At 49.8% G+C, this 13,929-nt stretch overlaps 1 protein-coding gene across 1 annotated transcript; it reads left to right on the forward strand.

Moving 5' to 3' along the window:
• The first annotated feature begins 9,038 nt into the window (after nt 1-9,038).
• On the forward strand, nt 9,039-10,775 carry S100A2 (S100 calcium binding protein A2). Its single transcript, XM_054562931.1, has 2 exons — nt 9,039-9,179; nt 10,558-10,775. The coding sequence occupies exons 1-2, from the start codon at nt 9,039-9,041 to the stop codon at nt 10,708-10,710; spliced, it is 294 nt and encodes a 97-aa protein (XP_054418906.1). The 3' UTR covers nt 10,711-10,775.
• Nucleotides 10,776-13,929: the final 3,154 nt, after the last annotated feature.

The raw sequence follows: 13,929 nt of genomic DNA on the forward strand, positions 1-13,929 counted from the left end.
TTTTTTTTGCTTTAGTGGGCATTAATAGAACTAGAACATGGGGGAGTCAAAATTCAAACATAAAACCCAACCTCTTCTCTGCAATGAACATTTTCTAGATTGCACATTGATCTCTTAAAACATCGCTTTAAACCACTTCCTCTTGAGCAACACCCTATAATTTTTAAAATCACTACCCACTCTCCTGAGTCACCTCTCTTTTCTTGAAGCTGGCTGTAGTCCCTTTCTGAGATTTGCTAAGTTCCCTGGGTCTATCAGGACACATCAGAACGTGTCTGTCAAGCTGAGCCTCCTGGAAAGGTGGTTAATCACTCTGTTTTATGTTGATTCCTGTTAGCACCTGTTTCACAAAGTGCCATTTTCCATCCTTGGCCTTCCATTCTAGCAAATGGCAGGGCTCAACCTCAGACCCAAGTCTGCCTGACACCCAGACCTGAACATTTGCTGGGACAGCAGCTGGCCTTCAGGCTACAGGAGGCTGTGAGGAGTCTGCAGGCTGGGGTGGAAGTGTCCTGGGGTCCCGAGTCAGGTGTCAGGCCTCCAAAACCACAGGTGTCTGTACACTGAGTTTCTGTAAGTGCTGTGGGTTGAGGAGGCAAGTCCCCAAACCTGAGCTGTGCAGGAGATGGCCCAGAGTGGCTGTGCCCCTGCGAGCCTGCCTTCACGAGGCTACAAACGATTGTTGGGGGCACAGGAAACGGTTGTTCTTCACCAGATTCTCTGAGGAATGACCCTCGTTAATGGTGTAGATGACAACAGGAGAGCCAAGAAGGCGGAAGCCTGAGTATTAGGGTTTCCAAGGGTGCTGATTGTTCACACCCCACTTCCTTTTGAGTTCTGATAAAATCTCTGAATCTCAGCTGTGGACCAGAGAATGTAATTTGAAGCTGAAGCCCCAAAAATCTTTATATTCTACTCTTGCTCTTTCCTTACTATCCTTCCCTACCTCATCACAGAGAGCAGCTGCCCAACCACACCCCACCCCAAGGGGCGTTGGGGTCACCTGGGAGGTGAGGAGGAGGAGGGGCTGGCCGGTTGAGAAAGAGGGAGCCAGCAACCTAGAACAGGCAGTGCCTCACCCCTCTTCCTTCGTGGGGGAGTGATGAAGAGAGTAGTGGACTGGCTCCCGCCTCTGAAGAGCTCTCTGAGGAGGGGGTGTTAAATTTCTCCCTCCCTAAAACACTGCCATTGGCAAGAAGGAAGTTTCTGGTGCCACTGGAGAGAGTTGGTCCATAGAGTATAGCAAGCGAGCTTTTAGAAGGTTCAGGAGTAGGGGTAGAGAATTTAGGCTGGTTCCCGAAATGTGGTATTGAAAGGAGGAGAAGGATGGTGGCCATTGGGATAACGTTGGTGCCCCCCTCTGGCCATTCACGGAACACCTGCTCTGTCAGGCCCCAGGGACCATGGACATTAACAATACTCTGTTTCCAAGCAGCCCAATCTAATGGGGGAGACACACACATAGTTGCACATAAAAATTTTTAAAAATTTTAATTTATTGACGAGAGAGAGAGAGACATCAATTTGTTGTTCCAATCATTTATGTTGTTCTACTGGTTGACTCTTGATTTGTCCTGACCAGGGGCTGAACCCTCAACTTTGGTGTATGGGGATGACACTCTTAAACAACTAAGTTACCTGGCCACGGCAAAAAAAAAAAAAAAAAAAAAAAAAAAAAAAAAAAAAGTTTTAGTTGCAGTTAACATTCATCATTTTTAAATATTAGTTTCAGGTATACAGTACAGTAGCCAGACATCCATATAAGCCACAAAGTAATCCCCCAATAACTCCAGCACCCACTATCCACAGTTGTTAAAGTACCATTGACTACATTCTCCATGTTGCACTCCACATCCCTGGGACCACCCTGCAACTATAAATTTGTACTTCTCAGTCCTGATCTCTGCCCAGCCACCCGCTGCCCCCAATCTGGCAACCATCAGTCTGCTCTCTGTATCTATGAGTCTACAATTAAACCTAAAGGCTGATGGACAAAGGGCTGCAAAAGTACGTAAGAAAAACACCTAACTGTGTGTGAGTGTGCGCATGCGCGTACGTACACGTACGCATCCTAGTACTTGGGAAGGAGATTCAGGGATGCTGTGCATAGATGATGATATATGAGCTGAGTTTAAAAGGTGGTTAGGGGATTCACAGGGGGACAAACTGAGGAAAAGCTTTCCCAGAGAATGAATGGCGTAGGCAGGGCTCGGAGCCATGGACGGGCCTGGTATGGGCACCAGTGAGGTTTCCTACCTGGGAAGCCGTGCCATGCTCAGTAGCCTTCTCCTGAAAGTTATGAGGGTTCACTCAGCGTGTTCACTCACCGTTTTCCCTTGGGGGATGATGTGCTCAGGTTTGAATTTTAAGAAGGTTACCCTGGTGGCAGAACTGAGAAGGGTCAGAATGGGAGGCAATGTTAGAGCAGGGAAGAGAGCCCAGACGTGTTTGGAGCATCCAGGGGCAAGGCGATGCTGCAGAACCACGAGCAGCGTGGACGGAGCTGAGCAGTATGTAGAAGGCAGGATGATAAGGTCCGCTGATCAGATATCTGGCGGGCAGCAAGGGGGGAACCGGAGGCCAGGAGGACAACAGTCAAGTTTCTGGTTTGGGTCACTGGGTGGATGATGGTGTTATTTGTGGCAAAGAGGAGGGCTACGGGAGGTGAGAGATATGAGGAAGGTTTCTTTTAAGCTTATTTTAAACCCAGGCCGGAAGATTTGGAGGCAAGAGGAAAGAGGGTCCTTGAAGATGACAGACCAGAACAGGCAGAGGAGATGAGCTCCTGGGCACCAGGGAAGGTTGAGAAATGAGACTTAATGTCTAGGTGAGGAGAGGATGGGCAGAGAGACCGAGGCTGGTCTGAGAGGAACTGGAAAGTTAGGGCTCTTGGGGATTCTCAATGACTGGGGCTATAGGGGCGGTTTAACATTGTGACTACCTGTGCTTGTCACATCACATTAGTTGTGTGAACTTGGGTGAACTTTCCTGAGCCTCAATTTCCTCCTCTGTAAAGTGAGGTGAGATTATACCAACTTCCTGGGACTGTTGTATAAATTAAAGGGGAAAATATACAGAAATCTTGTAGCACACAGTAGGTGCTCCATAATGTCACATGCACAAACATACCACACACAGCAAGTCCAGAATGATCCAGACCCACTGTGAAAATACTGTCACGTTAATCATGTTGTCAGGGGATAGATAAATTATTATTATTTTTACAAATTTATTTATTTTCAGAGACAGAGGAAGAGATGGAGAAAGAGAGGGAGAGAAACATCGGTGTGTGAGAGAAACATCAGCTGGTTGCCTGTCTCATGCCCACAACCAGGGACCTGGCCCATAACCCAGGCATGTGCCCTGACTGGGAATCTAATTGTCAACCTTTTGGTTCGCACGCCGGCACTCAATCCACTGAGCTGCACCAGCCAAGGCTAGATAAATTATTTAATGCAGTTTTCTAAGGAAAAATGTTTCAAAGCATATTTTTGAGGGCAGAGGAATAATCAAAGTGATCCTTGTGATGAAAAAGTATAAGCTCAGCCCCGGCTGGTGTGGCTCAGTGGATTGAGTGCTGGCTTGAGAACCAAAGAATCCCAAGTTCAATTCCCAGTCAGGGCACATGCTTGGGTTGCAGGCCAGGTCCCTTGTTGGGGGCACAAGAGAGGCAACCACACACTGATGCTTCTCTCCCTCTCTTTCTCCCTGCTTTCCCCTCTCTCTAAAAAATAAATAAAATCTAAAAAAAAAAAAAAAAAAGTGGAACAACAAATTGATGTTCTCTCAAATCAATAAAGAAATCTTTAAAAAAAAAAGGAAAAAAGAAAAAGTGTAAGCTCAGAGGTCTGGTACAACTCACTTAAGGTAGGGTGGTGAGTCAGAGGGAAGACCAGGACTTAAACCTGGGGCCCGAGCATAGCGAGGCCACTTTGCTTTGCACCTAACTGCCCCGGGGAAAGGGGTGGGCGGGCAGTGTTTGGCCCCTGGCATCTGCCTTCTCTTTCCCTCATGCCCCATGCTAAGTCCTAAGGCTTTTAAAATAGTTTCCAGGCATTTGGCTTACTTCCAAAAATCCACCTGGGACTGTCCAGGAAACACCTTATACTGTGCATGAGGCAGATTTGAGGGATGTGAGTGTGGGAAGGCTCCTTGGAGATGAATCTGAGTCAGGAGCAGGGCCAGGCAAGGGCTGACCCATGAGAGGAAGGGAAAGAGAGCAGGGAACCACCAGGGGGCACAGATCAGGCAGGCAAAAACAACCAGCTGCTGGTGGAAAAACTGGGGTGTGTGCGCTCTTGTGTGTTGGACAGAATGAGGACTTAGCTTCTTAGCCTGGGCGTGGCCACTGCCTGTCTGTGTCCGGGCTTTTCTGCCATCATGGAGAAGTGAAAAATCAAGGGAGGGATTGGATTCTAGGATTGGTTCTATCTAACCTTCCTGCTTTGCTGATGGAAGGGGTGTGGCTCAAGATCACATAGCACGTTAATGGCAAATTAATGTGATTTTCACCAGTCTCAGGCATATGGCCACTTGATGGACTTCCTCTGGCCTCAGTTCCTTGGTTAGGGACAGGTCTCTAGGTGGGGTCCTTAGTAATCATTGGCTCAGGTCCCCTCTGTCTCTCTCACCTTATTTCCTTCTCCCTCACATTTCCTTTGTTTCTGTGACCATTTTTCTCTGATCTTTTCTCCCAGTTTCCATCTGTCTGCCTCTGTGTTTCTCCCTCCTGTCTCCGTCTCTCCCTGAGGGGGAGTTTGCTCACTGGGTCCCCGGAGTGAGATGTTTCCTACAGTCACTCTTCGGGGATTTGCAGCTCTCTGAAGCTCTGTTTTCCAACCCAGCGCCTCAGTTCCACTCCTGGGATGCAGAGGATTTTATGACCTAGTAATGTAGCTTGGGGAGGCGAGGAGGCCTCCTGACTCCTAAATGCCTACCCCTAGTGCTCCCTAATCCCTGTTGCTATTCAGTAACCATAAACACTAGTTGGCATCTGGTGTGGGAGAGACCCTTTGCTCATGCAGAAATGAGTAAGACCCAGTCCCTGCCCAGTGAGCTCACCACATGGGGGTGAGGGCAAGAGAAGACATGTGCACAAGTCATCCAATCTACAGCAGAGTGCTCTAAGTACACAAGGACAAAAGGAGTGCTTTGTATGGGTCAGAGCAGATAGAGATGGAATCCAGTTGGGCCTGGGAAGGCTCCATGAAGTAGATGGCATATAACCGGTCTTTGGGATTTCAACAGGATCCCTCTGCACATTCTGAGCAGAAGGATCAGCACATGCAAAAGGTCTTGGCCACGTCAGGTACAGTATCTGTATGTTCAGGCACAATGAGCAAGGCAGTTAGGGCATATGCAGGGGAGGTTGGAAAGCAGGTGGGCCTTATTGCTGGGCTTTGTAGAAGAGCCAGGGGACACCGCTGCAATTTCTGAGCAGAAGGGGCATCTGCTAAAACCTCAGTTAAAATGGAAGAACTGCTGAGAAAAAATGCATTGCACCTGCTGAGCACAAACTAGTCAGGAGGCTTCGGCTAGAAATAAATGACAAAGATTTATTCAAGGGTCTTAGGATTCGCAAACTGAAAACACAACTAGGCCATACCCAGAGTGTTCTGAAGAAGAAAGAAAAGCTGAGAGTTCTTATAGGAAAAAGTACATTCTTGAGAACAATCTGTTCTGCATTCTTAGCCTCTGGATTGGTCTATGAAAATAATCTTCCAGATGTTCAGAGGTCTGGATAATGGATGTCAGGTGGTCTGGACTAGGGAACACTCTTTCCTCAGTCCTTCAGAGGGCTATCTGTAGGAATTTCTGTATCTCCAGGCATTGATGTACAACCGGAAAGTTCAAAACTTTAAGTCCTCAGGTTAGTTAAAGTAAAATAAAATTTATTCCTTGTGCTTCAGCCCATTTGGTCTGAACCAGTTTTGTCAGATTGACTATAAAGAATCCATTTTAAGTCAGCTTAGCTGTACTGACTCCGTCTTGTTTTCTTCACTCGTTCCTCACACTCCATCGGTCTTATTTAACACTCAGGGTAAAGAATTTTTATTCCAAGCTCCGTGTGATGGGTTTTGATGAGGAAGGGCGGTAGCATGGGAGGTTCAGGTGCCTTGGGAAGGAGAGGACACTGGGTGGTATGCAAAGGTATAGAAGAGGACATTGGGGCTCCAAGGCCTGACTTTATCTATGGTACTTGGCTGCCCCCCAAGTCCCAAGGTGACCCTCAGGAAGAGACCAGTTGGCTTCATAGCTGATCCTAGTCAGTTCTCAGTCCGAGCTTTTGTGCGTGTGGTAGCCCACAGCTCCCCGGGGGTGAGCCACTGAAGGGTCTCAGGCAGGGTTGGGGTTTCTGCCTGCTGCCCTGGCCTTGGTGGGGGAGGGCGGGGAGGGTGCTGCTGAGTCACTGCCTGGGGCATCTGGGCCTTCACCACGGGTGAGTCACCCAGGACTAGGAGAAGCGTGGGGGCCTGGGGTGGAGGAAAGTCTGCTGGACATCTGGAGGGGGGAGGTGAGCTAGGCCCGCAGGAAGAGCAGTGCCCAGGCTGGGTTTGGGATAGACCAAAACAGCAGGCCTGGGAGGGGGCAGCATGAATCCTGCTCTGCCCCAGGAACTTCCACCCTCGGCTGGGTCCTGAATGTCCACAATGCTCACCTTTCTCCGGGGGTAGGTGTGGCCTGTCGAGGAGGGGGAGGGAGAGCTGGGGCCTGTAGCTTCTGCCCTAGCACTGGCCTCCGGGCTTAGAAAGCTGTCGCACCCCTCCTCGCTCACCCCTCCCCTACGCTGCAGAAGAGGAGGCCCAAATACTCTGTTCTCCCTTTCAGCTCGGGACTCCCTTACACTCGGAACAGTCTATTGCTCACCCAACTCTGATTCTAGACAGAGCCATCTCTCATTGTGTCTGTATCTCCTTCCAGAACTTTTCCTACCCGAAGTGGGCCTTTCAAGGTATTTTTAAGCAAACCCATTTTCCTCATCACCTCTTTAACAGGTGTTCTGGTGGTGGCTGTAAAGAGTAACTTCGTTTGCCCCCAGTCCCTGAAGTCAGCCCTACTCTCCTCCTCCTCCTGTGCCCTCCCCACTTTTTTTTTTGGCCCCCAGCTTTCTATGGGTGGTCCCGGACTGCTTTAAACACAAACACGCACACACACACACACACACACCGCTCTCTCTCACGCACACACAAACACGCACACAGGCCTGTGAAATCCCAATGTGCCTTTGTAGCCCGTGACACATGAATAAGCTGTGACTCACAGGCATGTCATGAGAACAAGGCCTAACATGAGTCTCCAGGCCCATGAGCCCTGAGCCCAGTGAGCTCCTTCCCCATGACACCTTCCACCCCCTGGGGCCTGGGTGTGCCTTTGGGCCTAGAGCTGTTCTCCAGCTGGTGGCAGAGATGGCAGTCTCTGAGAGGGAGGGTACCAGGTGGGAGAGCGTGGGGGTGGCTGAAGGCCAGGCTCTGACGGGATCAGGTTAGGGCATGTTCAATTTCCTGGAAATGCCAAGTTGAGGGCCAGGGGCTGGCATATAAATCCCCACTCTGGGCACCTGGCCCTGTGCTTTCCTTCCTGAGTCTCCCTGCCTTCTGATCTGGTGAGTACCTCTGTCTTGCTAAGGGCTGGGTGGGGAGGATCCCCATGGGGCTCTGTCTTTGTCTCTTTGTCCTGATTTTTCTCCATAGTTTTCTCTTTCTGGTTTCCTTGGTAGATCAGCTTGGGGCCTCTCTGCATCTCTCCTGCTTGGGTAGAACTTTGTGAGGGATCAGCTTTGACAGTTTCTTTCCACAGAGTTCCTCTGTGAGGTCTCAGTTTAGGGTTTACTCTGAGGCCTTCTCTTGGGCCTTAGTCTGGGGGCTCCCTGTGGGTCTCTCAGTGTGGGGGCAGGGAGGCTCTATGTGCCTCTCAGTCTGAATGTTTCATTCTAAGCCCTTCTTGGGGGTCCAGGACTAGGAGTATGAAGTGTGTGGGTGGGTGCTTTAATAAGAATCCTGAGTTTGTTTCATTTTGTTTTTCCTAAAGTCCTGGATTCTAGCAGGGTAAAGGACCAAGAACCAGGGATGTCAGATGTGTGGGCCCACGGCCTCTGCCCCAGAGGCAGCACAGTCCTGCGGGCTGCAGCTTCCTGCCTTCTTCTGCCCGCCCCTTGCTGGCAGGGTGGGCCCTGGGCTGGGGGTGGGGGGTTTCTTGCCTCTGTCACCAGCTCCACTGGCCTCATCCTGGGACCTGCCTAACCCTCCTGGGCTGGTCTGAGCATTTTTAGAGGTAGGGCTTTGGGAAAGATGACCTCTGAGTTCTGTCCTTGTGTCCCAGGACTCCACCCTGATCCCAGGGCACTGGACATTTAATTTCTTTAATTCCAAACCAAACAGGATCCTTCCTAGTGGAGAAGGCGTCTGCAAAGAGCCAGCACCCCAGCTCAGGGGCCTCTGATATGAAAGGACGCATAGCCCCTACCCTCCGAAAGTCCCTAGTCGGAGGGAGGAAACATCCCTGCCTGAGGGAGCTCCCCTTTAGATGGGAGAGTGACACCCTTTGGCCTTAGGAGCCCCTGTCTGAGGAGGGAAACAACTCCTCAAGGAACCTTGTACTCCTAGGCTGCAGCCATGGGTACTGCCCTAGCCCAGTGACCGCCCACTAACTAGCCCATGGAGATGTCTGTCGCCCCAGTGTTGGCAGGGAGTCCACTGGCCTGAGAAGGAGCCAAATGGGACTCTAGCGCCCCTGTCATTTCCCTTTCCACAGACACTCAAAGAGGGGAGCCCTGCCCTCAGAGGGATGCCCCAGGGGTGATAAGAGGAGGCATGAGGCCCTGCCCTTGGGGACTTCCATGCATGGGGGAAGGTGTAGCATCTGCCCTCAGTGTGAGGTGGGGGTGTAGCTCCTGCCCCGGGAGCCACAGTCTGAGGGGAAGACGCAGTCCCTGCCTTCCCCACTTGGAGAGGCAGTTTGGGGCGCAAGGGCAGAAGTGGTCCTGCGGGTTGGGCTGAGGTGTCTCCATCACCCGTCACCATTTTGGCCCCAGATCCAAGATGTCCACCCCCCTGGAGCAGGCGTTGGCTGTGATGGTCACTACCTTCCACAAGTACTCTGGCCAAGAGGGCGACAAGTTCAAGCTGAGTAAGAAGGAGATGAAGGAGCTTCTGCTAAACGAGCTGCCCAGCTTTGTAGGGGTGAGTGGGGCTGGCCTTGGGTGGCAGGGTCCTGCCGTGTGAGTGTGGGGCCACTGGTTAAATCTCTTCTCCCCTCTGGCGTGTCTGCTGGTATGGACACCAGGGTGGGGCCAGGCCCTTCATGGCCTGGCTGGAGTGGGGGAGAGCCCTAGTCCTGGCTGCTCCCTGCAGCTTTCCAGAGAATGGATGTGCTGCCAGTGCCTTCAAAGTCTATCTGTTCGATCCTTACTGGAGAGTTGAGCAAAGCAGAGCCCAGGGCGGGGAAGTGCCTGGCCCAAGACCACAGAGTGTGCTCTCGCTCCCATTCTTATATTCATATGCCACACGAAGGTGCACGGGGGGAGAAAGGTCTGGCTAAGACACACGTCCCGAGACATTTGCAGAGAGACGCAGTCAACTTTCAGTTTGCCCCTTGCCCTCACCATACCGACTACTGGATAATTCCCAAGTCGGGTCTCAGACTCTGAACCTATGATGTATGTCCTTCTTTCCTTTAAAAAAATTTTTGGGACCTGGCCAGGTGGCTTAGTTGGTTAGAGCATTGTCCCAAAATGCCAAGATTGTGGGTTTGATCCTCAGGGCACATATGAGAATCAACTATATTAATAAATGCGTAAATAAGGAGAACAATAAATCGGTGTGTCCCCCCCTCCTGCCTCTCTTTCTCTGTTTCTCTAAAATCAATTAAAAGTTAACAAAAAATTTTTTTTGTCAAATTTTTAAAATTTGGTTTCATTTTGGCTAGTATTAAAAAGTGTGCCTTGCCTCCCTTGGCCAGGTGGCTCAGTTGGTCGAATCACTGTCCCATGGTCCAAAACGTTGCATGTTCTATCCCTAGTTAGGACACATACCTGGGTTGTGGGTTTGATCCCCAGTCAAGGTACATACAGAAGGCAATCGATCGATGTTTCTCTCTCACATCGATGTCTCTCTCTCTCTCTCCCCCACTTCCTCTCGCTCTGAAATCAACAAACATATCTTTGGGTGAGGATTTTAAAAAAGTTTGCTTTTTTGTGAATTCAACTTGCTGAAAATAGAGAGTGGCCCTGGCTCCAGAAAGCTTTAGTTTCTTTGTCAGCAAAATGGGGGTTATGATGCCCAGCCCACTGGGCTCCTATGGGGAGCGGAGCTGACTCTGTGCTTAGGGGATGCCTGGCATGCTCCCCGCTCCCAGCAGGAAGAGCTGGGCACTCTCACCAATGAGCATCCATCTGTCCTCACTCACAGGGCCTCTGGGTAGCTCCCAAGGGCTCTCTTCCCACCACTTACTAGGCTGCCCAGTTCAAAGGGAGAGCTGGGCTCTGACCAGTGGGTGTGTGTTTGGGGTAGAGGTGGGTGGAGAGCCACCTGGTGATGATTCCATCTCTCTTGCCTGCAGGAGAAGGTGGATGAAGAAGGCCTGAAGAAGCTCATGGGAGACCTGGATGACAACAGTGACCAGGAGGTAGACTTCCAGGAGTATGGTATTTTTCTGGCCCTGGTCACTATTATGTGCAACGACTTCTTCCAGGACTACGCAAACCGGTCCTGAAGCAGAGATCTCGGCTCCCTGCCATGGGTCTCTTTGACCCAGGAGGACTTTCTGTTCTTTTTAGTTTTGTACCTCAATAAACTTTTTTGTTTGTTGATAATATTTTAACTGTTCAGCGATGCTCTGTAACCTGGCTGGCTCAGCTGGAGTGCTGCAAACCGAGGGCCTCCTAGATCTGGCCCCCTTCTGGGCCCTGACTCTCCTTCTCGAGTCTCCCCAAGGCCAGAGCTGTGTCTTCTGTCCCATGCTTTGGGTTTTCAGATACCAGTAAAAATTTGGAAATTGAGATAGTTTGCTAACATTTTTTTGGGGGGGGGGGTGTCAAATAAAGATATTTAAAAAAAGGCAAATCCAGCCCTGGCTGGTGTGGCTCAGTGGATTGAGCGCTGGACTGTGAAGCAAAGAGTCGCCGGTTCGATTCCCAGTTGGGGCACGTGTCTGGGTTGCAGGCTGGGCCACAGCTGGGGGTGCATGAGAGGCAACCACACATCGATGTTTCCCTCTCTTTCTCCCTCCCTTCCCCTCTCTCTTAAAAGAAAAGAAGGCAAATCCCATTATTATCACTATCATTTCATAAAAAATGAAAATTCCAACAAAGAAGGAAAGATATAATCTCAGAACAAAGGAGAGACTTTGACATTCAGTACTGTGAGCAGCCATGGTATGAAGATCTGCTCAGGAGACCTGAGTTAGTCTAGTCAACCAGCAAAGTTTTGTATTGAGGACTTCTTGTCTGATTGCAGGCCATAGGCCGTGTCCCTGTTTTTAGTAAAGCTGTATTTCCTTTTAAATCCGCTTTTCAGATTGGCTAGATCTAGCTAGAGTTCATGCCTCTCCTGTTGGTCTCTGCTGAAAGCTACTGGGACATAATTCATAGCAACATTCTGATTTTTTCTGCCATTTTCTCTAAAATTGCCATATATTTTGCATCCTATGGTGCATTTGACCACGATTTGCCATCTCATAACAAGATCACCAACCTTCCAGGTTGCAAAGGTTAGGTCCTCATATTTTATTCTTTTCTCTCCATCCAATTCCACATTTTAGGTTCTTTTTTTTTTTTTTTTAATGGATTTTACTCCTAGTTACCAAATTCTCTACCAGTTAGGAATATATTCAGTTGTAAGTTACAGGAAACTTTACTAAATGCTGGCATTTAATTGTCTTATACAATAGCAAGTCTGGTGTGTGTCATTCACGTTTGGTTCAGTGACTCAAAGATACTCTTCTGGTTACCTGTCACTGCATAACAAACCACCCCAACACTTGGTGAATTAAAATGTAAATTTATTATCTCTTAAGGTTCTGTGAGTTAACTGGGATTGTTACTGGACAGAAATGGGGTTCTACTGCCCGCTGCCTGTAGGCAAACTCCGGAGGCAGAGGTTTGGTGAAAAAGGAAAGAGGTTTTATTCCAAAGATGCACAACTTTGGAAGTATGGCCGGCTTCTGCCTCAGAAACCATTCACTCTAAAACACCCCCCAAAAATCCCACCACCTTTTGCCAGTTTAGTTCAAGGCTGTGCCTGGAGTTCCTTCTCCCCAGCGATGGATGGAGAGGAATCGAGTGAGGAGGTGCTGGGACAACTTGCTTGTTCTCACTTACTGTTCTGCCTAACTGCATGTCTGGGGCTGCTGAGGCAAGGCCAGGTAGGTTCTAGCAATAAGAAATGAGAAGCCCACTTTCCTAATATCCTGTAGGAAAGGGAGCCAGTGAATGTAGGTCAGGGAATCACAATAATGGTAATTAACATTTCCATAGCAGCTCTCAAAGCTCTGTTAGTGTACATTGCCATTTCGATCCTGTGGTAACATCAGGAGAAGCTATTATTAGGCACTTTTACAGATGAGGAAACTGAAAGGGAAGAACGCCTGCCACTCGTGGCGCATTCCCTCTGGCCAGGCTCTGTGTTGGGCCTGTTTGAACACCATCTCATTGACTCCTCAACATCGGATGAGGGACGCCATCTGTTCTTGCACTTCACAGAAGAGGAAATAGGGGCTGGGAGAGGTTAAGAAGATCAGTGCTGGGTCTTGACCCAGGTCTCTAAGGTCTCACTCCCATGCAGCATAGGCATGACAATCTGTGCCTTCCTCCCCTTCCCCGAGCCATCTCCAAAGTCTTGGTTTTGTGTCTAGTGAAAGGGACCCTAGGTGAGCAGAGTCCAGATGCTCTGGATCAATGGAGAAAAAGGCCCACTTGCTGGAGGTGGCATATTATAGTCTGATTGTTTACCATGGACCCCATCCTCTGTTGGGACTCACTTCCAGGTCCTGGTGCTTATTTGCCTGGTGGAGAGGGGCCTCAGTGACTCTGAGCTGCCCTCCCCTGGCTAGGGACTGAACAGGACTTTGCCTTCTGCACATTTGACAATCTAACAAACATGAGCCTTTCCTAACCCATCTCAACAATCTTCCCTTGGTCTGTCCCTCCCCTCATATCTCTGTCCTGAGGCAGAGAGCAGGAGGGTCAGGAAAATGGCATCGTTTACCAGGTTCTCACTTCCCACTGGGACTGTGATCAGGAGCCTTAGGAATGCAGACCTCACCTCCCATTGGGTCCTGTTGTCACTTTGGCTTTTGGTCTTTTAGGTAAACCCCTGCAGCCTACTGACCCTCTAAGAAAAGAGAGACTTAAAGCAAAGGTGGGTTCTGAGACAGGGGAATGACTGAAATAGGGCTCTCCCTATTTCGATCTCCCTGTCTTTAGGTCACATGATCTCCCCACCAACCCACTGCTCCTATCTGTGAACTGGGCATAATTGGGCGTTGATTTGGCCGTCAAAAAGGGTAGTAAGTCTAAGCCTCACAGACACTCCTTGATCCCATTTCAGATTTGCCCCCCAGAGCTCCCAGTGCTAGAGTGAAGACCTCCCTGGCTCTAGCCCCAGGAATGAAACACCCCTTCCCGCTCTCTCTCTATACTTGGCTCAGATGATGGGAAAGGAGGTGAATCAGTGTGACGAGGTTCATTGGCTCCATGAGTCACCCTGTCCCTCAGGCCCAGGTCCTTCTGGTACAAACACGTGAATACCCAGGTGCTCTGGGACACTTCATCTTTTTTCTTTCTGAGGTGCAGAACTAGACCTGACCTGCATGGGAGCAAGCAGTTTCCCAGGAGGCCTTTGGACGGCACTGGTAATAGCAGGGGACCGAGGCAGTGAGAGTTGAGGAGAGGGTCAGTGTTGTAAGAAGTCCTGCCAGGCAAGATGGCATCTG

The sequence above is a fragment of the Pteronotus mesoamericanus genome, unplaced genomic scaffold, assembly GCF_021234165.1.
Source record: "Pteronotus mesoamericanus isolate MK-2021 breed Mesoamerican mustached bat unplaced genomic scaffold, CSHL_Meso_final scaffold_705, whole genome shotgun sequence".
Classification (NCBI taxonomy): Eukaryota; Metazoa; Chordata; class Mammalia; order Chiroptera; family Mormoopidae; genus Pteronotus; species Pteronotus mesoamericanus.